Below are 22,706 nucleotides of genomic sequence, written 5' to 3' on the forward strand. Positions count from 1 at the left end.
TAGCTGCCAAAGAGCTACCAGATCACTAAGCAGAGCTCTTCACACGCAGTGATGCCACAGGCCACTCTTGCCCTGAAAGCACAGGTTCACATTGCAGTAAAATATCCAAGTCAGGCCCTTGGAAATCCTTTTTGGGGGCTCAGGGCGAGTCAGGATTGGAAGTACCGTGGGGCAAGGGTGGGAGTTTTTAAGATTAGATGGGATGTCTTCACGTGGTGACCAGGGAACAATTTGCAGTGTGCTCCCGGGGCACTCTGAGTTTCTGCTCTTGGGTGCTGAGGATCCAGCTCAGGAAAAGGGTTGTGCTGCATCCGGTGGCTGTGGCTGCCCCAGGAATGCCTTTCTCTTTGCAGAGCGGGGCGAGAATCAACATCTCGGAGGGAAACTGCCCTGAGCGGATTGTGACCATCACTGGCCCCACCGATGCCATCTTCAAGGCTTTTGCTATGATCGCCTACAAATTTGAGGAGGTGAGAAATGTGACCCCTTTCCCCTGAGAGGGTGGAGTGCGAGGGTTTGCATGCCACCCTTGTAGCCCACTGTTGGGTCCAGCAATACATCTGAATGCCTTCAACCCATGCATGCATGGTTGGACTCGCTCACCTGGTACACAACCTCGGCACAAAGCCTTCCCAGTTGCTTCAGACATCTCTCTACGGGCAAGAGCTGAGCCTAGCCTGGGTCTGGAAGATGCGATCCCTCCTTGCTGGCTCTGGGCATTTGGGTTGGGGTTGTGTGGCAGACGTCTGGGTTGGGGAACAAGGGCTGATGCGTTGTCTTCTTCCTTCCCCAGGACATAACCAACTCAATGAGCAACAGCACTGCCACCAGTAAACCTCCAGTGACGCTGCGACTGGTCGTACCAGCTAGCCAGTGTGGCTCGCTGATTGGCAAGGGAGGCTCCAAGATCAAGGAAATCAGGGAGGTAAATCACACTTTTTTTTTTTTGTGGGTAACTGCAGCTCCTCAGAGCTGATCTGCATCCTTGGAAAGGGGGATGCTCGTGAGCTGGCACTGTGCGTCAAGGCAATTCCCAGGACGGTCTCTGCTGATGCAGGAGTGGTGTCACGGGTTTTGTCCCATGGGACTTGCTATGTCCTCCCTAGGATGGGGCTGCAGCTCTCTGAGGGCACGTGGCACTGGAGCTGAAGCTGGATGAAGGGAAGAGGGCTTCTGCATTGAGATTCCTCCTTCTCTCTCTTTCTGTCTCCAGTCCACAGGTGCTCAGGTTCAAGTGGCAGGGGACATGCTGCCCAACTCCACGGAGCGGGCGGTGACAATCTCGGGGACACCCGACGCAATTATCCAGTGTGTCAAACAGATCTGTGTGGTGATGCTGGAGGTACAGTCTGTAACAAAGGGGGTAAAGTATATAGGACAAAACCTGCCCGGCATCACAACAGCACTGAGAGCTGTGGATCATGTCCTTGTCACTGTTCACCACGCGTTAGTGGACCACTCTCATTTCCTGGTACCTTCGTGTGAAACCCACCCAAATGTGTTTTCCCCCCACTGTGTTTGTGTTATTTCTAGTTTGCCAAACTGGAAACCGCTTGGGTGCCTGAAAGGAGAAGGTTTGTGTCACAACACCAGGAGGTTTCAGGAGAGGGGTGCTGGGAGGAGGCAGCCAGTGCATCTGCTGTGCTGGGACAGCTGAGAGGGTGCCAAGGGAAGGGAGTGGTGGGCATGAACCCAAGCCCAAACTCCAGTGAGGTGGAGGAGGAGAGGTGGTGAGGAAGGCGGGTGCAGAGCAGGAGCCATGGCATGCATGAACGTGTGGCAAGGGTACAGTTTTCTGGGAGAAGTTATTCACAAAGTCCTCTGCTTTGGAGCAATGCTGCCATGCCAACAGCTTATTGCTGGAGCTGACTGCAACTACATGCTCCACCTCCATGCTTACTACCTTGGAGAAGCTCAAGAAGGAACCCATTGCTGTCACAACACAGTGACATCCCCGCTCCTGGTGCCTCCCAGAGCCAAAGGCACAGACACGCTGCTCTGCTGGGTGGCCTTAATGCCAGTGTTTCTTTAGAGCAGGGAGAAACGTTTCAGAATTGCATAATAGCTGAGGTTGACAGGATCTTTGGGTCCATCTGGCCCATCCCCTGCTCCAGCAGGGACACCCAGAGCAGGGTGCCCAGCACCATGTCCAGGAGGCTTCTGGAGGTCACCAAGGAAGAGACCCCACAACATCTAAATACTTGTGCCAGGGCTCAGTGTCACCTGCATAACACAGAAGTGCTGCTCGATAGTCAGAAGGAGCTTCCTGTGCTCCAGTTTGTGTCCAGTGCCTCTTGTTTTGGCACTGGGATGTTTGCTGCTGCAAGAGCTCCAGAAGAGGACGCCAAGATGTGGTTGAGATGAAGCAACACCAGCCATAAGCAACTTCAGTTTGCCAGCAGAATGACTAGAGAGGAAAGGCCGTGAACCTCGATGCCAACCACTGCTGGTGCTCACTTGGACACGCTGTGCTGTTAAAGGAGCACGGATTTAGCCACGCAGTGGCTTCAGGTCGTGCTCTGTACTGTGGCAGAGATGGGTTCGAGGTGATGTTCACTGTGTGTTATAAATCTTGCTGTTCTCACTGACCAAAACACAGGGTTGATATTCCTCTGTATTGCTCAGCAGCGGGAAAGAGGAAAAAAAAAACCAACAACCAACAAACACATTAATATTCTTGCAGTCATAGATCTGGAAAGTCCCCCAGCTTTAACAGTTTACAGAGCTGCTCCTTGTAGCTTTTATGTCTTCAGTTATCTTGCCACAGAAATTCTTATTCATCCCCTCCAAGATCTGTAATGTGATGAAAGAAAAAGCAGGTTTGTGGTTATGCATGCAGTGCTTTGATCACACGGCTTTCCTAGAGACTTTTACTAAGCAAGGAGATTTGAATATGCCATGTGGCTACAGACAGACGTGTAGAAGAATGTAGAGGAAAATGGTGGAATTTTCTACAAGATAATGTAATTTATGTTGGCTATCCTTACATATTAGCAGCAACTGAACCATTTCACCTCTGGCGGACTCAGAAGGCTTTCATCTGAAATCTCTCATGATCCAAAGGAATCTCCCAAATCTCAGCTCCTCTGCTGCTGGCACCTGCCTGGCTGCTCCAACAGACAGCTTCCACTGTGCAGCTTGGGGGTGAGATCTGCAGAAATGCTCACCTTATTGTCTGAGAGGGCTTGCCAAGCCTTGTGCAAATGGAGCTGCCATGGCCAAAGCAGTGGATGAGGCATGGGAGGCCTCAGTGACAGCGACAGCACTTTGCCTGGGTGCTGAGAAACCAAGCCTCAGAGGTGCCGCTGTGCCCATGGTGAAGATATGATGCAAGGAGAGCTGCTGTGTGAGGATGCACACATGGGCTTGGCATCACGTTCCTCCCCACCTCCCTGCACCTTGAAGGCCCCTATGGAGTGCCTTGAGAAGGATCTTGCAGCCCAGCATCAGCCTGGTCTAGGGGACAGAATGTGTATAGAGCGGAGCCAAGGTGGGGAAGCTTGACAGGTGTTCCGAGGTGCTGTGCATTGGCAGGGGAACTCCTGAGGGTGTCCTCCTTGTCCACTAAATGCCCATTTTCCCCATGTCTTCCTGTCCAGAGATGCTGTCTGCCCGGAGCGGGTGCTGCTGGCCGTGGCCCCGGAGGCTGCGCTCACCCCGCAGCACAGCACGGGTTGGAAGCCCGTGCTCCGTCGGGTGCTTTCTAATGCTCTTTTTGCTGCTGTTTCAGGAAAGCTGTTCTAATGTTCTCTCTCCCTTTCCTTGTCCCTTTTCCTAGTCCCCACCAAAAGGTGCCACCATTCCCTACCGCCCAAAGCCCGCCTCCACCCCTGTCATTTTTGCAGGTGGTCAGGTAAGAGCCGACCCGCTTGCAGCCTCCACTGCCAACCTCAGCCTTTTACTGCAGCACCAGCCGCTGCCCGTTAGTGCACTCAGGTTTCTTGCCTTCTGACTTGCATGGTGTCATCCCATCCGTGTCGCGCCGCAGCAGCCAGACCAAAAGCTCCTTGCAGAACTGCTGGGGACAGGGGCAGGGATGGGGCAACAGAGAGCGTGGTGCCTAGCAGTGCCCTTAGGATGGAGCTGGGGACAGCACAGAGGCTGTTCTGTATTGGATGAGTCTATCTATCCACTTAAAATGCTGATTTTGCTCATAGTCACACCTCTAGGAGTCCTGGCTCAAAAATCAGCTTGATTTTTTATCCGTTTTTGCTGATAGATATGCAAGGGGCCATGCACGTGTGAATATTTCCTATTTTCTGGCATTACCAATCTAATTAAAAGGAACTTTGCACGTTGCAAATTGGTATCAGGTGGGCCAGGCTCCTTCTAGGCTGATCAGGACTGGGCTGTTCCTCTGCTCCGTGGGAGGGTCAATCCCTGCCGCCAGGAGGGAACTCCTGCTGCAGGAATAAGCCTCACCTGTATCCATGAGACAGCCTATGTCATGTCACGCCATGGCAATGCAAGGCTAAATCAAGCCTTGCAGCGACTTCTGGCAGCTCTTAGAGGTGACAGCAGACTTCTGTGTGCAGAATAGCCATGTATGCAACACATGCCTTAAGTCTGTGTGATGCATATGTTCACAGTTGTGCCTCTCAGTTAAACTAACGAGCAGTTGATTTCCGTAAAGCATGGCAGGAATGAGCACGAAGCCTGGAGAGCACCGTCAGGTTGGCCCACAACCTGACATGAATCACCTGGTGCCACCTCCTGCACCATGTAAGCTGTCTCATGCTCTCCCACTCCATAACAAAATAGCAGAACAGAAGCCTAAAACACAGGCTGTCAGGCAGCGTGCTGACTTAGCACCTTGTGGTCACTGCCAGCATCAGGGCAAGGGTTTTGTGCAGCCTGAGCAACCATCCTGGAAAGGAGCTTTGGGTCCAGCTGCCTGGCGAGCAGTACTTCTCAAAAGGGAGAGTAAGGGGCAGCACGCTCCTGCTGCAGGGATGCTGCAGGATGCAGTGGGCAGCAGAGCTCATCCCCACCTGCCCCAGTGAGCCTCTCAGCCCTGGCAGCTCCTTGTGGGCCAGGCTGGAGTGAGAGGCTCAGTCTGCATCCCCCCAGTTCACCTCCCTGCCTTTCATTTTGCTGCTTCCAATTAGCGTCTCAAATCAAAAGCCAAAAGCCGAATCAAGCTGCCAGGAAATGCCAAGTTCTCCCTGGCATTAAAGGCCTCATTATTTGTGGAGGATGCAGCACATGTTCAGGAGGTGTTCCTTTTTTTTTTTCTTCTTTTTTTCCTGGCCATCTTTACTCTCCCTTTATCAAGTGCTATCCATCTCTTAGAGCGTTTCTTTCAGAATCATCTGAATAATGTGGCAACTAGCGAGATACATCTTGCTAGCTGGTTGAATCCAAAACGTTGGGCACTCTGGTGGCTCTCAGCCCACAGTGGTGCTTATCTTCGGGTTATTTACAAAAGAGGAGGGATTACTACAAGTGATGGTAATAACAGCAAACTCTTTAGCCAACATCTGCATGGGTTTGCCTGTTGTAAGCCCCGGGACGTGTGGCAGCAGCCTCGCTGCGTTGCTGCAGCATAGTGCTGGGATGGATGGGAGGTTTGGAGCGGGCTGGGAGCTGTGCACCCTAAAGGATGGCACGGCCTTGCCTGCATTAGGATGCACGTTTAGGCACAGAGGGTGGTGGCGATGCCGTCGTGCACCCCTTGCACAGAGCTCTGGCTGCTGAGCACCTTTGCACAGTGAAGCCCATTGCAGCCTTGCCTCCCCCTTCATACAGCCCTGGGACGTTTGAAGAGCTGTGTTCTTCTTTGGGAAGAGCCAAAACAATCTCTCTAGGCTGGGAGGGGCTCCCTGCAGCCCCAAACCCAGCAAAGCCCAGGGCTGGCAGGGCTTCACCACCTCCTGCCTCCTCTAACAGCCTCTGTTTTTCCTTTGCAGGCCTACACAATTCAGGGACAATACGCCATTCCACACCCGGATGTGAGTTTTACTCTTGTTTTTCTTATACCCTGTTATGTCACCTGCATGCTACTGTTAGATGACGGAATATTAATATTAGACAATAATATTAATAGCATATTCTCAAAGTAACTGGCCACGTGTAGTCTCTGTAATACCTTGAGTAGCCTTTTAACCTGTGAACACACACTTTATTAATTCTGAGGACTTGGCCTGATGCTAAATTGTGCTATCCCTTCATGGTGAGACCAACCAGATCACGCATTTTGTGCCTCAAAATGATCAAAATGAGCAAAGGGAGGGGAAAAAAAGGAACTTATCTTCTATTTCCCCCTTATCCTAGAACACTGGTCATCCGATGGCTTGCCAAGATGTCTGGGTGGGATGGGAGAAGCAAGAGCTTTGTCAGTGTGTGGTTTCCTGTTTGAAGCAGGGTCGTGTCTCTTCCGTGGGATCCTCATCCAGGTGATGAGGGATGGGAATGTGTTTTGCTCGTGCTGAAGTCCCCCCTGCTCATGGCTTATTCTGATACACAACCCAGGATGGGTGTGGGACCTGCAGTGCATATGCTGGGGGACACATAGGGAAGGGGTGCTTTTATAAGACGCTGCTCTTGTGGCGCAGCTCTGTTGGTTTGATGTGGCTCAGGGCTTCTCCTGCCCATTGGGCAAGTTGGATGTTGAGTCATTGCCATACTTCTTCTCCAGGCCACTGTGAGTGCACATTGCCCACGGCCCCACTGGGGACAGCCTGGTTCTGTGCTTGTTCTGCAGGCTGGGCTGTGTCTGTAGGAGCAGTGACTTCCCCTGCTTGTAGCAGAGGAGCACGGATATCACTCAGTTTTGCCATACTTTGAAGAGCTCGCTGCAATGCTGATCAGAAATATTCTGAATTGTGTGCCTTTCACTTCAGCTCCCAAAGCAGAAGAGAAACACGGCTGCGTGTTGCAGTGGGTAGATCACCGTGTTCTTGTCCCAGTTTTCCTTTGCAAACCGTGGAAGCGAGTCGTGTTTTCCTTGTTACTATTCCCCTCTGTATGACAGGAATAAAATGCAGCATAGCACATGCGATGCTTTGGAAGGATTTAAGCTTTCATCAGCAGTGGCAAAGCAGTGTCTGATCCTTGCTGCTGTGCTCTGCCCAGCTCCATCCAGATTTGTGCAAATGCAGATTTGCTGAGACCTGGAAAAAAAGCCGTGTGTGCGAGAGCTGTGCTTGCCACCCCTCCCTCCCTCAGCCCTCTTGTGAGGATCTGTCATTTTAAATACTGCTCCATAAAGAAACCCATGCTGAAGATAGTTTGGGGGCATTGCCCTCATTCTTGCAGGTCGCTGTGTTTAGCAGACCCCTCCTGCAGACCCGTGACAGCGTTTCAAACACCAAAGCTGAAATGCAAGCTCCTGCCCCGGTTTTTCTCCCTCTGGCAAAACCTACACAGATCCCTGGGAGCTTTGTCTCCTGGAGGGCTTCAGCATTGCCTGGGGTTGCTAAGAACCAGCATCAGGACTATTTCTGATTGTTTGGAGAGCACCATCGTTCCTCAGTTAAGCAGCAGTGAGTGTGATGGAGTGTGGGTAGTGATGGAGATCCCCTCCTGCTCCCCACTAAAGCCGATCTGCCCACCTCCATCCCCCCCTCATTTTGTTTGGTTTTAATTTGGAACGGTGACACAGAGCACAAAATGTATTCCCAACAAAATTCTCGCCTCCTGACGGGGCTCCAAAAGGTCCCCATCACAACAAGGGATGCGAGGATCTGAACTACTGCTGGCCATGGCTGAAGCCCATCTTTCCCTGTGCTGGCCATGGGGTCATACTCACACTGCCCATGTTCCAGGTGGCACTAGGAGCCACACGGGCTGTCCATCTCACGGAGACATTTCCTACCTGAAGGCAGCACCACCTGGTGCTGGGGAGGTGGTTATAACCAGAGGAGCCACACATGGGCAGGTGCCCTTCTGCTGGCAGCCAGCAGCGAGCAGCATGCTGCAGACCTGGCAGGGGCTGGAGGTGCTTTGCACGAGGCCATGCTGCTGCCTTTGCAGCTCATCACACACAGTGGCTGCGTGCTCGTGACAAAAAGCCAGGACATCTGATGGGCTGAGAACGGGCTTCTAGCTAGTATTGTACTTCAGACCCTGGCCAAGCAGTTCTGCAAAAGATTTGGGCTTTATTGCATCTTACCCAGGCCAAGTCCTTCTGTTAATGCTGGTTTCGCCATGTCTCAACATGGCTTCCAATTTTTTGTTAGTTTTTTTTTTTTTGGTTGGTTTTTCTTTTTTTTTTGGTTTAGGTTTCTTTTGGTTTGTTTTCTTTCTCCATTATAAGTTCGTTCTTGCTTTTTGGTGTGACTTGTTGTACTCTATGACAATAACCTTCTTAGCTCTAATGTCCCTCCTACCCCTCAGCAGTTGACCAAGCTCCACCAGTTGGCTATGCAGCAAACCCCCTTTACTCCCCTTGGACAGACCACCCCCGCTTTCCCTGGTACGTACCCACACGCCCTTTCTAGATATCCTTCTCTTCTTACCTGTAGAGTTTCTCTGTCTTTCAAAAATCACTGTATCTAACAGAAACAAATAGGAGAAGTGAAGCTGAGGTCGCAGTACCCACGGGGAGAGGCTGGTAGGGAGGTCAGGTAGAAATCTGGGGGACGTGGCAGTGGATAACCATGCATGCCCGCTCTGCTCCCAGCCTTGCTGGCTTTCTGAGCAGAAGGATGAGCTCCTGCACCACCCTTCCCAGCCAGCATCCCCTGCCATGCACCCATTGCAGCGGGCAGGATGTCCCTGCATCCCGCAGCACCAGCCAGAGATGCTGCCCTGCGGGATGCGGCTGGGACAGCAGCGGGGAACGCAATGGGAAGGCACTGCGGTGCAGGGTGCTGGTGTGGCTCACCAGCCTGGGCTGCAAAAACGCTGCTAAAGGCTTCACAGAGAGCTAGGAAGCAGATATAGAGAGCGCAGGGGATGGCAATGATGAAAGCTCAGTGGTCGAGGTGCTGGATGGAAATGCCTTTTCTGACCGTATGTTCATCATATTTTGAGCTTCCTAGATGAAGTGACATTGCTTATCTCCTCGAAGGCAAAAGCATTAAATCTGTTTCTTCTTTGCTCTTCAGGAGAAAAGCTGCCCTTACATTCCTCCGAAGAAGCTCAAAATCTGATGGGCCAATCATCAGGTAAAACACAAAGCTACAGGGAAATCAGTAGGCGGCTGCTGAAATATATTTCTGAAGTAGGACTGTGCCACTGTTGTGCTCCTGGATAAATTGTCTTGTTTGTGGAGAAGAGAGCATGTTTCCTGGTGGGCAGTATCGTGCCCCCCATCCCCTCTGTGCAGCATGTCCAAAGGGAAGTACCTGCAGTTTGTTACCTGTTTTTGATGTTTGTGTGTAATGGCCACCTATCTAATGGAAAGGCGCTAGCGTCACCACCGTTATTCTTCTGTTTAATCTTGCACAACTTCATCCAGAAAGCATAGAAAAATACTTGTGGGAATAGCAATAACATGAAATTTTAGCTGTCTCTCAAGTCACTCAGGGATAGCTGCGTTTTTAATGGACCCTGAAGAGCCAAATCACAGCCATCTTGGAGAAATTTCCATTTCAGATGTCCCTGGCAGTTGCAAGGCCATGTGCTGAATGTGCTTTCATACCCTGCTGTTGCTCAGGGAAATCACCCCAAGACCTCCCGGACATGCTGGGGCGCGCTTCCTGCCTGCCTTGAAAGCATCTGGGAACATCACTCAATCACAGACCATGGAAAGAGACCCAACCAGGTGGTAGCAAAAATAAATGTCGTAATATTGCTCCACGAATCCTTGTCCTCCACACACCCTTCTTTGCCCTTTGCCGTTGCCTGTGGCACTGATCCTGCCCTCGCCAAGGATAGGAGTGGCCCATTCCTGGAGATGCTCAAGACCAGGCTGGATGGGCCTTTTGGCAGCCTGCTCTATGGGAGGATGTTGGAATCCTCAACCAGGAGACAGGAGTTGGGCTCAATTATCCTTATGGGTCCCTTCCAACTCGTGATATTCTGTGGTTTTGTGATTCTATGAGACAAGATGTCCCTGACCATGGCAAGGGTTTGGAGCTGGGTGGGCTTTAAGGTCCCTTCCAACCCAGCCTACGATTCTCTGATTCTGTGTCTCCTTGTGTTGCATCCATGGCGACTGCATGTGTGTATCAGAGGGGAAGGAGCTTGTGTGCCAAAATAAGTAATCTCCAGGCTGTAACAACAGCCGTCATGACGCAGAGGGTGATGCAATGCCCCAAAGCCCATCTGGGAGAGAATGTGGAGGGCTGGGATGGCACGTGGGAGGAGAAGCACATGCATGAAGGGCATTTAGCATCTGTGGACCCGTCCGCCCTGCTCCTGCTCTCAGTGGTCCAAGGGACGTGGCCGTGGCTCTTCATGGACACCTTGCAGTGACGGCGCCATGCCCAGACAGGTGTGGGTTCAATACTGAGGCTACTGTTGCCAGACAGACAGATGGGAGCCCTTCTTCTGTGGCACAGAGGGAAGTGCAGACCAGCAAAACGCAGTCATGGCTGGCAGTAGGTGCTCAATGCTCTCGAGGCAATGGCGCATTGCCATGCAGATGCCCCTCTGGTTTTTGTGACCAGGGCTTCAGTGCTGTTGCAGCATCGTGTCACAGCAGTGTGGCAGTGCCAATCTTCTGCTGCTCTTTTTCTCCAACCCCCTTAATTCTGCTCTTTGCTGTGATGCAGGCCCTGCAGCCTTTTGGACTCTTGTGCACTGTGTTAAAAGCCTTCCCTGGTTGTTTATATGTTGTATAGATTACTGTAACTCCCTATTACTTACCAGTCAGCTTCTGTCCCATGGATTAATATGTCCCTACATCAGCTGTGAGATGATTGACCTGTGAGAAATGCAGGCTCCCACCTGGTTGCAAGCACCCATGCAGCTGCACACACAGGTTGCTCTCCTGGCTCCCTTTGCCACTGCAAAGGTGAGCATCTGTCCTGTCTCAAGAGAAGCTGGGAGGGAGCACTGTGCTGTGCTCACTCCTTGCTGCAGGCAGCACATTTCCAAGTAGTTTTGCAGGGAAGCAGGCTCTCCATTTATGTGCTGTTTGCCTTACCCTAATAGGGTCCATTGGCCTTGACTCCAGGCAGCGTGTACATCTTCAATTCAGCACTTTGTCTGCTGAGCTGCTTTCCTAAGCAAGCTGTGCTCAGGGAGGGCTGGAGGGCGTTTGGACAGCTCTCCTCCAGGGCTGGGTTTTTCTGTTGCTGTGCAGAGAAGCATTGCATGGGAAGGGGCTTATCCCACCTATGAGGGCTCCTCTGCAGTGATACCGCAGCCCTGTGCTATGCACACCTTCTTGGAGCCAGCCCTATTGGGGGACAGAAGGTCAAGTGGCACAGGAGAAGGTGGCACCCCGCTCAGATGAGGCAGGTAGAACCGTCTTCCTCCTCCTTGTACCGGAGTGTGTGATCCCCTTCCTCTCCCAGCCCCTGAGCAGGACGCAGCCTTTGCAATGTCGACTGCTGCGGGGAAGTACTGGCGACCCGCTGCACTGCTGCTGCGAGCTGTAACCATTTTCCCTTGCATATGCCCAGGTCTGGATGCCAGTCCCCCGGCCAGTACTCATGAACTCACCATTCCCAATGATGTAAGTACCGTGGCGCTTCCTCCACCTGTGCGTGTGTGTGTATGTCCACATATATATATATATGTATATATATATACATATATATGTAAATTGCAGATGTACAGCCTTGTTACATGCGTTTAGAGATGCCCCTTCACTGTCTTCACTCATACCTTGTGCACAGCTCCGCAGTCTGGTTGTCTGGGGTCATGGAGCACCTCCTGGGCTCTCCTCTGTTGGTAGCTTTCCTAGGGAGAATCCTCCTCCGTGCTCCGCTTTTCCTTCCCAAGTGAACTTAGTGCTCACGAAAAAGGCCCAGCTGACAGCATAGGGAAGGGCAGGGAGCTCTCAAGCCCCAGTGTAATTCTTAATATACTGTTGGCAGATCTGAGAAGTTTCGGACCTGTCCTTCTGAAAGACAGTGCATTGTGTTTGGGTACTGGCAGCAGTCAGCGTTTGGGTCTTACAGGTGGAGGCACTGTGGTGAAGTGGATATTGTACTCAGATGTTGGTCAGAAGGAGGTTGGAGTTGCGGTGGTCCCAGAGAGATGCAAAGAGGCTGCTTGGGATGCTCAGATGGGAGGAGGTGAGATGGAGAGCCCAGGCGGGCAGCACCTGGACCTGTGGTCTCGCTTGCTTCTGGACTAGTTGCCATGGGATGAAAACCAGCTTGTGCTCAGTGGAAAGTGGAGAAATGATGTCATGACTTGGTCCCCACCACCATCACCTACCAGCCCATCATTCTCAGAGGTTTCTGGATGGGGTCTGGAGGCTGTTTGCTTTTCTTCTTCCTGTTTAACAGGCTTTTGTCATCCTAGTGAGGAAGCCCGGGGGAGCCCAGCGCTGGCAGTATTGGTAGTATTGGGTGACCCCTGAAAAGGGGCCTTTCCTTCCTTTTAGCATGTGGAGCAACCTGCCACGGGACACAGGACCACTGGGAGCACTTGCTAAAAGCCTGGCTAACATCAGGGCTGTGTGGTGTTGGCTGTTACCACCTGTATCTCCTTCCCATCCGCTGGAAGTGCCTCCCGTTGCTTTGATGGCTCTGAAATTCCTGCTGTTACCTTTCCTGAAACTGGCTATCTCAGAGTGAAGCACCCACTGGCAGGTTTGGGCAGTTCAGAGCAGACCACAGTTGAAAGGGAATCTTGGGATGAAATCCAGCTTGTCACTCCCATGACTGTCAGAAGCTTGAACACTATGCAAGAGAAGCTTAGATTCTGCTGGAAGTCTCTCTGAATAGGTCTGCCTCTTCATGGTCCCCCAGCAGGTTCACAGCTGCACGTACGTCTGTTTGCTGAAGCACCTCAAGGCTCTCTGAGCTATTTCTGAAGACCTGGATGGGCAAATGTTGGGCTGAATATCACACAGCAGCCCTGGAGACAGCAGATCTTTCCAGTTCTGTGATGGGTGTATGTTCAGATCCCTTAGCCTTTGCTGCAGGCAGTGATGAGATGGACATGGCTGGAGATAGCTCTTGCTTTGGGGAGCTAAGAACCCGTCACCATGGGCTGACAATGAAGCTTTCTTTAGGACTTACAGAAGGAAATCTTTTGGAACAGCATGGTGCACGACAGCATCGTTACTCAGGAAAACTGCAGGACATTTCTCTGCTCTTCCTAACCCTCTTCTTTTGCTGGGAGCTCTGGTGTCCTTGCTGAGAGAGCTGCAATGAAGGCATCCACCCAGAACAAGCCATCTGACAGCAGGACCAGCAAGCATTTGGAGCAGTGATTGTCTCCCTTTGTACAGCCAGTGACAAAAGTCCAGCAGCTGATGAGAACATCCCACAGATCTCCTGGGTATAACCGTGGAAGGGCATTCAAATGCTGATGGCCAGACGGGATGGGCTGGATATCGGGAAAAGGTTCTTCACCAGAAGGTGATCAGGCACATCTCCCCATCGAAGTGGTCATGATGCTGAACTTGCGGGACTTCAAGAAGCATCTGGAGAATGTTCTCAGACGTATGGTCTGATTTTGGGTGGTGCTGTGCGGAGCCAGGAGTTGGACTCAATGATCCTTGTAAGTCCCTTCCAACTCAGGAAGTTCTGGGATTCTTTGACACTCAGCGACACCTCGTGCCTGTGTTGGAAAAGCTGCACACCTTCATTGTGCCTTACCCAGCTATGGTGGTGCCTGAGGGACCCGTGGTTTGGTGCACAAATACTTGAGAGCAAGGATGAAGACACCCTCAGGACCTCTGAGAAAATTCACGCTTCTTTATGGCTCTAAGGAAAACTAATTATTTTTGAAAGAGCGTGGAAGACATTTTCCAGTAGAATTCTTCTGTCCTGCAGCATCCTTGTAGGGCAGTGAGGGGGATGCCAAGAGTGCAGAGGTCAGGATGAGTGAGCGATGCTAGCAGCGAGTGGCTGGGGGACGCCTGGGGCCGGTCTGATCCCAAGAGCCCTGTGCCCATGTTCAGGTTGGGTCTCCTCGTTTCGTGAGCACTGAGGTCACGGTGTCTCCAGGCAGGGCAAGGAAGGCTCCGGCCGCGCGGTCGTGCTCGCGTCCTCAAGCTGCGCTGCTTCACGCCATCCCCCCGCGCTTTCTTTCTAGCTAATAGGCTGCATAATCGGACGCCAAGGGACCAAAATCAATGAAATTCGGCAGATGTCTGGAGCACAGATCAAAATCGCCAACGCTACGGAAGGGTCATCGGAGCGCCAAATCACCATCACAGGAACCCCCGCCAACATCAGCCTCGCTCAGTACCTCATCAACGCCAGGTGAGACCCGGTGGCGGGACGGCTGCCACCCTCACTCCAGGAGGGTTTTGCTTGTAGCAGGGCAAAATCGCCGTCTTCCCCCGCCGAGGAGGTAGCGCTGGGGCAGGGCACGGAGATGGATCTGGTCTGGTGGAGGGAAGGCGTAATTTGGGACCTTGCTGTGAAACCAGCCCGCTCTCGCTACCTCCTCGGAGCCTCTCCCACGTGCTTCCAGGCCTCCACCAATGCTTTCCTCCATCGAATGAAGTCAACCAAGCAGTCGAATAAACAGCAGACATGGGAATGGCCTGATCGCTTCCTTTCCATCTCCCGGCAGTGCAGCACGGCAGGGCCGGGGATGCTGCAAGTTGGGCTGCGCGCGGGGCTGCCGGCCATGGAGCCATCAGGGCGGCTGGGTGGGCCAGGTGGGCAGGTGGCCCATGAGCAGGGGGGCATCTGGCTGGCTTCGTGCTGTCTCTCAAGGCCATCCATCTGTCTGTCCATCTGTCCACGCTGTTGCTGGCAAGAAGAAGGGCTGAGGGCAGGGGAGTGCTGGCAAGGTGTGCGCAGGCTGTACCCCTCCTTGCACCCACCCCACCTCTGCCCTGACCTGCAGCAGGCTCCGTCACCCCCTCCTCCCCGCTGCCCAGTCCCACGGCACCTCCCCACTGCCTCCTGAAGAAGGAGAGAAAAGAAAACAGAGCGGCTCTGTCATTGGAAAGGGCTGTCCAAGCCATGGCTCATGCCATGGCAAAAGCAGAGATGGAGGGTGACCTGGTTGAGGGGAAGGATGGGATGCAGCTTGGCCTCTCCCTCAGTTTATAAAGGCAGAGCAAATGAAGGAACCGAGGGAGTTGTAGGTGACAGGCCAATGGGACAAGGACGCTGGGACTGATGCTTGCACCTGGTAGGAAGGACTTTGATAGAAGCCATGTGCTGGGACATCTCCTGCCAGCACCTGTTGTGCATGGCACTTCTGCTAGGGGCATTCAGTGAGGGTCTTCAGCATCTGTGCTTGAGCATCCTGAACTGCCCATAGTGTTCCACGTGCTCTGGCCACCAGACGTCGGACTGGTGACCTTCTGCCATAAGCTGTGACATCTCCACAATCTGTGAACCTCCTGAGCACCACCTAAGGAACCCACCGAGGCACCAAGCAGTGGGAAAGAATTATCCCTTACCCCCTAGTTCAGGATAGGGAAAGGGTGATTGGAGAGAGTGGACTTGTCTGCACAACACTGAGCCCGCGGGCGCCTCACCAGGCATCCCATGGGCCGTAAGCAGGAGAGACAGTGCTGCCCCACAGGATCTGTGTTTTCTTTTCTACTCCGTTGATTAAGCGCTTGTTTTTGTCTCCCCCGCCCCTCTCTCTGCCCCTGTCTATTCTAGGCTGACGTCTGAGGTCACTGGAATGGGCGCACTCTAATTTCCACCCACCATCCTCCACTCCGCACCACCCGACCCTCTCCAGCCAAGGGCACTCCACCCAGCCTGTACAACCTATACATTTACCGTCTTCCCCTTACCTCCACAGATACTCTTTTCTTTACTAACAGATATATATATATATATAAATACACATGCATATGCACCCACTGGAACGTTTCTTTATGACCTCCTTACTGTGCTCCTGAGATCGCTCCTGAACTCTTTGGTTATGGTCCTTGTTTTCAGCGTATGGTGTAATTACTTCATCTTCTTTCCAGGGGGGTCAGGGAGAGGGGGTTTCACTGGTGTGACTCAAGAAGACGCCGGGTCTCTAGTGACAGTCTAGTGTAGCTACTTAAATGTTTGCGTTGACGCTGGCTGTTCTTGCTGTAGCCTATGGCCCCGTGACACCACCCAGAGCTGTGCTCGCTGCCCTCCCCGTGGTCTCCCCAGTGCTCCCCCTGCGTTTGCTTCACCCCCTGGCCTCCCCTTGCCGCCTCATGCCCCTACCCCAAGGATAAGGTGTAGTTTTTCACCCCTGTGTTGTTTTGGAAGCAGAATGTGTGGGAGCCAAGCCTACGTGCATGCATGGGTTCACGCACAGATGTCTCTCTTTGCAACATGGCAGGGTCCAGACAAGCCATTTTTAATATTCGAGGAAGGGAATCTCACTCTCTCTCACACACAAACACACATACACAAAATTCCCTTTTTATAACGAGCAACTGGATGCAGGAAGAATTCAGCTGTACAGGATTCACACCCCCAGGGGCAAATGAAAGCACTCTTTGACAATCCCCACAAGCAACCTTTGGACAATAGCTCAGGAAGATCTGTGAGCCAGCTGTGTTTGTCAGTGTTTGTGTTCAATAAATGTCTGTGCAGCTCTGCTACCAACAGGCTTTGACTGTTCTTCTCCTGGGCCACCCCACTGTTCCCAGTGCCATCCTTCCCTCTGCATCCTTCTCCATCCAGCAGCTCAGAGGGAAGGTGGGGGGTGTGTACAAAACCTTTCCGTTATGGTTATTTTGTTTATGAAAAGTCCCAGTGGTTGATGCACTTCCTGAGTGATCCTAGGCTTTCTTTTTCGCCAGGGAGGGTACTTGGCTTGCACAGTGTTTGGTTTTCCAAACCAAATTATGCTTATCCATATGGTTATGCTCATGGTTATGATTATGATGATGGTTATGGTAATGGTAGGAAAAGAAATATCTCACTACCCTCTTGTCTGGACAGATCCGCTATGTCTGTGCCCCAAGCCCTTCCCCTGCCTTCTGCTTCCAGGCTTTACATCTCTCTAATGCCACTCAAAAGTGGAAACAAATATATTTTCCATCAGTCGATCTCCTCCTGTGCAAAACGTGTGTCACCCGTTTTCCCCATATTGCAACCACTGCAATACATTTCTGCACTGTGACACATGGGAAATATATTGCTTCTCCTGACAAGCCCCAGGGCTGGATGCCTTATCCCTCTCCCCATCCTGCAGAGCCTCCCCTGGGCAGGGCGGGGGGCACAGGCAGCAGCATGGCAGATGCTCCTGGACAGGAGGACGCAGGTGCTTTGGGCACAGCTAACGGGGTCAGATGGAGCCTCTGTGTCTGTGCAGATGCCAGAACTGTGGTCAGTGCTGTCACTAAGGTGCTGTCCTCAAGGATGGATGCTTTGCCCAGGGACCAGTGGTTCCTGCAGACCGAGGCTGTTCTGGATCCACACTCAACCCCATGTGAACCCATGGGTGACGTCCTCTGCCTGGACCATCCCCACCAGGAGTCCTGATCCGCCAGTTCCATCAGAATTCTGCTTTTTTGCTTTGATACAGGCTGCTGTTTTGTTTTAGCTATCCGGAGACGACCAACAACGGAGAAAGCTGTCAGAGCAGCTCTGGCTGGGAAATGCTGTGCTCCTGCTAATGAAGCTGGGGATTTTCTCAAAAACTGGGAGTACGGAAAATAACAAATCCAGGCTGAGGTCTTTCAAAGCTTATTCTGCTGCTCAGGGACCCATCTTCAAAGGAAAGGGGTGCAGCCTTTTCTCCTACACATTCAGGCTTCAGCAAGTATGGCGATGGAGCTGAGCCCTCACCAGGCTATTTTGCAAAGAGAAGCAACAACAACAAATCAAAAAAAAACTAATGTTAATGGGAATCTAGCTGCTTGTCCATTGTTATCTGGGCTTGAGCAAGGCCTGGAGATAAAGCTGATTAAACAACAGTTGCAGTATCTGCTGGGAACATGTTGATGACAGCAGTGATAGCAACAAAACCATAAGGAATGCATTAAACTCTTTCACTTCCTTGGTGCAACTCAAATGAAGATGGCATGAAGATTGTCTGTTTTCTTTGGAGGAAGTCACAGTGTTTCACTTTACTTGTGAGATGTCCTAGTTGTACGTTTAATAGGAACTCAGAGCGCTGCAGCATTGCACCCACAGCCATGTCAGTGGGAGAAACATATGCACATCTTTTATACTGATGTGAATACTCAGGATGATGTGAATGTCACAGTTAATTAACGGAAGAGCTTTAATGCATTGCTTGTCTCTCTCAAAGCAAGGCGTTTTATCCAGACAGAATGATTCAACATTTTTGGAAGTATCTGGATCAGTGAAACTCTTTGGGAATGTATTGTTTTGTGGGAAACTGGGATTTTGGCAGGACAGAATTGGTGCAACGCCTCATCCTGCTCCAGACCCCAGAGTGCAGTGGGGCTGCAGACCAAATTCAGCCCCTAGGATGGTTCATATCCATCCCAAGCCATGCTCCCAAAGTTGAGTGCTGGGAGTATTGCCCTGTGCATTTTTCTAGATTTTATTTGCAAAAGGTTTTTTTGGCAAAAAAAACACAAACATAAACAGTTGAAAAAGTAGATTGTTTCCCCTAAGGGAAAGTGACTTTCACTAGGGAGGCTCTTTAAATTGAAATTATTCTCGTTTAATTGTAATTCAGATGTTGCTTTTTTTTTTTTTTTTTTTTTCTTGTATCGATGCTAGTCACTTTTAATTATGCTAATTTCAAGCTTGTGGCCAATTAGAAAGGGTAATTTTCCCCGCAGAGGCAGGGTTTCCAGCGGAAAGCTCTCGCTCCCACTGCGGTCACTAGATGTCCCTCTTGCCCCGCGAACCCCGCTCCAGCCTCAAGGCTTGACCTGGCCTCTCTCTGAACGATGTGCATTGTCTGACACTCCCTCCACTCAAGCACACATCCGTCCGTCCGTCCGTCCGTCCGTCCATCCATCCATCCATCCATTCACCTGTCCAACCGAGCATCTATCTATTCATCCATCTACCCGTCCACCTATCCATCCATCCACTCATTCATCCATCCACCTATCCATCCATCCACCCGCCTACCTACCCACCCATTCATCCACCCACCCACCCATCTATCCATCCATCCACCTGTCCATCCAAGCATCCACCTGTCCATCCATCCATCCACCAATTCATCCATCCATCCATCCATCCATCCCTCCATCCATCCATCCACCCACCTACCTATTCATCCACCCACCTACCTATTCATCCACCCACTCACCTATCCATCCACCCACCCACCCATCCACCCACCCATCAGTTTGTCCATCCATCCATTCCATGTACTGTAATCTTTTTTGTACCTTAATGGAAAAGCACAAAGTTTGTAAAAACCCAAGATATAGACAATATTTTGATGTTTCAAAGGGTAATGATGTCACACTAAAAAAATGATAGGCTTATATTAGATATCAGAAAATGCTCCCTGTGAGGGTGGTGAGGCCCTGGCACAGCTGCTCAGAGAAGCTGTGGATGCCCCATCCTTCACAGTGCTCAAGGCCAGGTTGGATGGAACTTTGGACAGCCAACTCTGGGAAGCGTCTCTGCCCATGGCAGGGGTTGGGGCTGGATGGGTTTCAGTGTCTTTTCCAACCCAGTCTGTGATTCTGTGATTCTGTGGTTCTGTGGTTCAGTGGTTCTGTGGTTCTGTGATTCTATGTGCATGCTCCCATCCCCAGCCCCTTCCCACGTGGGGATGTTGGCTCCTCATGCTATGCTATAGGGAAGGACATGTGAGAAGCGTGTGTTGATGGCCAGCAGTATTTCCTGCAGTGGTAATCAGTGCAGCTGCCCAGCAGGAGACCAGCACCATGTCCCAGTGCAGGATTGGTCCCACCAACACTAGGACCTTCATGAAGACCCCCTGGTCTGTTGGGGCACATGTGTGGCCAGGCTGGCACCAGTTCTGGGTCTGCTGGTCTCAGGTCCTACCACACTCTCTTCTTACACCACTTGCACCAAGGGAAGAGGCTCCCAGCACGCAGCCCCAGGCTGCAGCTGGCCTGACAAAGCAGATTTGATCTTGCTGGCCTGGCGTTTCGCAACAGAAGGACATTTTCCAGAGAAAGTCCCCAGTGGCCCCAGACCCCTCCAGTGGCAGCTGGCGCCGGCACAGAGCTCGAATGGAAGGACGTGCAGGAAGGTCAGGGTCTGAGTCCAATTTCCCTGCTCCCATGTTCAATTGCAAAGATCTGCCGAGAGGGTTATTTTTGCTACAAAAAGAAAAAAAAAGAAAGAAAGAAAGAAAGAAAGAAAAGAAAAGAAAAAGAAAAAAATGCAGCTGTGGATCTTAATCCACTGTGCTGCGCACGGAGCCCCGAGGCCTCCATCCAAAGGGTAACGTGGCAGTGACTTTGAGGAAGTACTGAATGTACCAGATGTGTGGCTCCTCCAGTGCCAGATGTGCGCCTCCCCCGCCCCAGCCCTGCGCCGAGGAACAAGCGGTGCCGAATCACCCTGAAAGCATCCCGCAGACTAAACCTCGCCAAGCGTGAAACCGGAGCGGCTCTGGATTCCCACAGCCATGTTCATGTGGTTCTGAGCAGGGATGTCCCTTCCCAGAACACGCACTGGCGCCTGATCCGCACGCAGGGAGCTGGGTGACATGGGGTGAGCCGTGCCCTGTGCCCAGCCTCAGCCTGCTACTGATGTGCAAGGCGCATGCTGCTTCTATAAGGAGCTGCTTTGATTCCGAAAGGGAATGCTGGGCTGTGCGTGCTTGAAATGCTCCCCGAGCACTGCATTCTGCCTCCCTGCAGGCAGCGTCTCAACAGCAATGTTTGCTTCTGGAAGAGATCCTTTGTCGGAATTCATGTGTGTCTGCAGCAGAGAGCAGGCCAGGACCAGGAAAGGGGATTTATGCTGCTTGGTTCTGGAGCTTGGTTGCATTCTGCCCCTCTCAATGAGCCCTGGGGTGCCCTGGGGTGGTGCAGCCATCACGGTACAGAGAGCTGGGCTGGGAGGGTGGAGCAGCATCACCCTGAACCCAGGGTTGCAGCCGCTGCTGGCATCAATCCAGGATGGCAATCCAACAGGATTTTCCCAGGCAAAGGGAAGTGGGGCAGCTCCAAGAGGAAAAATTTGCCCCAAATTTTTCCCTCAGTGGGTTGTTTGAAGTGGTCCTTCTGGGAAGAGTTGTTCTGGGGGGGAGAAGAAACAGACAGCCAGATGCTGTTCCTGCTGTAGGCAGTGCTGTGTCCTTCTGGAGATGTCTGCATGTGCAGCTCAGCACACAGCTCTGCTCCTGCCTCCCACATGGGAGTGCTGTGTTGTAAAAAGGCAGTTAAAAAGGCAGCACTTAGAAACTGAAAATCTTGAGAAACTGAAAAACTTGAGAAACTGAAAACCCTGCTTAAAACCAGTTTCCAGTTACACACAAATGTTGCTTCTTCTCTTGCCTTGAGTAGATTTCTATTATCTGTATGAAGTGCTATGATCTCAAGGTGTGCAGGATGGCGCGGCACATCTCCAAACACAACTGGAGCAGTGCAGGCTGTGCCACACTGAGCACAAAACCTATCCCCTTGTGCCTCCGCTCACCATTTACCAGCCCAAACAACATGTGACAAACGATGCAAAAGATGTGCTGTGGACAGCAGGGAGGTGCTCTACATGGGGACAGTGCCACACTTTCATTGGTAGGGGTGGGCAGGGTACATGGATGGTAGGTTCTGAAACCAGGGGAGAGCAGCCCCAGTGGGCAAGGCGGTGCAGAGAGGTGTATGCTAGTGCCATACTCCATGGTGCTGAGCACAGGTGGGTGATGTCAGCACGGTGCTGGGGATGTTGGGGCATCCTGCAGGGCCCTGTGACCGTGCAGCACTTGTGGGGTGTTTCTGGGAGGAGGAGTAGATGCCAGCCTGGGGCCTGACCATCTCCTTTGGTTGGCCTCCAGCTTTCCAGATCCAGAGCCCCACGGGAGGACCTTCCCTGCGTGACCAGCTGCAGCAGCTCGCACCCACGGTGCCCACGGTGCCCCAGCGCTACCTGCTTCTGCCATCAGCCTCACTTCTCCACCCCTTGGCCTCCTGCTGCTTTATAATGTATTCTGTGGCTTTTATGTGCAAATGCAATAAAGCTCTCGCTGATTGTGGTCCCGGGTGGTTGCTTACGAAAAGGAATGCCGTGGGGCAGCAGGATTCCCCGCAGCCAATGGAAGGGTTAAGGTGAAGCTCATCCCACGCATCAGCTGGAAAAAGCTGCTCAGTGCGCTGGCTGTGCTCAGCATCAGGAAACAATCACGCGCAGCAGCCGGGCTTCCAGGAGGGGAAGGGGAGCGGGGCGGGGGGAGAACCCTGAAGCAAATCCAGACCCCTCCCAAAAAGCAGCAAAGGCCAGGATTCATTACCCGCCGGGAGACGTGTTTATAGCAAATGTGAGTCACCGCCGGGGCCGGGCTGTTGGGATGGGTGCGTGCTGGCCATCCGGCCCCGCACAATGGCAGCTCTCAGACCGGCTGCCCCACGCCACGCTCCAGCAGCTTGGAGCAGCCCCAGTGTTATTTCAGGGCATGCCTTTTGCCCAAACCGTTTCGTTTCTCATTGGAGAAGCACTGCCTTGAGAGCTGCCGCTCCCTGCTGTGCTGCCTGCCAACCCTGTGTCCCCTTGGAGAGGGGAATACTACCCTATGGGGAGCAGAAATGGGGCTCTGTGCCCAACCGGCCCCTGACACACAGGCAGGAGAGCCAGGAGAGCCCATCTAGACCT

At 52.2% G+C, this 22,706-nt stretch overlaps 1 protein-coding gene across 6 annotated transcripts in view; it reads left to right on the forward strand.

Annotated features, from left to right (window-relative positions):
• PCBP3 (poly(rC) binding protein 3) overlaps positions 1-22,024 on the forward strand; it is a 46,384-nt gene extending 24,360 nt beyond the window's left edge. Inside the window, exons 8-17 of one of the 6 annotated variants that reach the window (XM_090144568.1) lie at positions 354-470; positions 794-925; positions 1,214-1,342; positions 3,779-3,922; positions 5,910-5,951; positions 8,338-8,416; positions 9,051-9,110; positions 11,517-11,569; positions 14,110-14,279; positions 21,895-22,024. In XM_090144568.1, coding sequence (XP_090000694.1) covers positions 354-470; positions 794-925; positions 1,214-1,342; positions 3,779-3,922; positions 5,910-5,951; positions 8,338-8,416; positions 9,051-9,110; positions 11,517-11,569; positions 14,110-14,279; positions 21,895-21,937 — 969 coding nt within the window. In that variant the 3' untranslated portion in view covers positions 21,938-22,024. Of the gene's footprint in view, positions 1-353; positions 471-793; positions 926-1,213; positions 1,343-3,778; positions 3,923-5,909; positions 5,952-8,337; positions 8,417-9,050; positions 9,111-11,516; positions 11,570-14,109; positions 14,280-15,647; positions 16,567-21,894 lie in introns of those variants that run through there. The other 5 variants (XM_090144569.1, XM_090144570.1, XM_090144571.1 and 2 more) reach the window with 5 other exon arrangements.
• The last annotated feature ends 682 nt before the right edge of the window (positions 22,025-22,706 follow it).

The sequence above is a fragment of the Phasianus colchicus genome, chromosome 7 (assembly GCF_987193195.1).
Source record: "Phasianus colchicus chromosome 7, bPhaCol1.hap1.1, whole genome shotgun sequence".
NCBI classification, from domain to species: Eukaryota; Metazoa; Chordata; class Aves; order Galliformes; family Phasianidae; genus Phasianus; species Phasianus colchicus.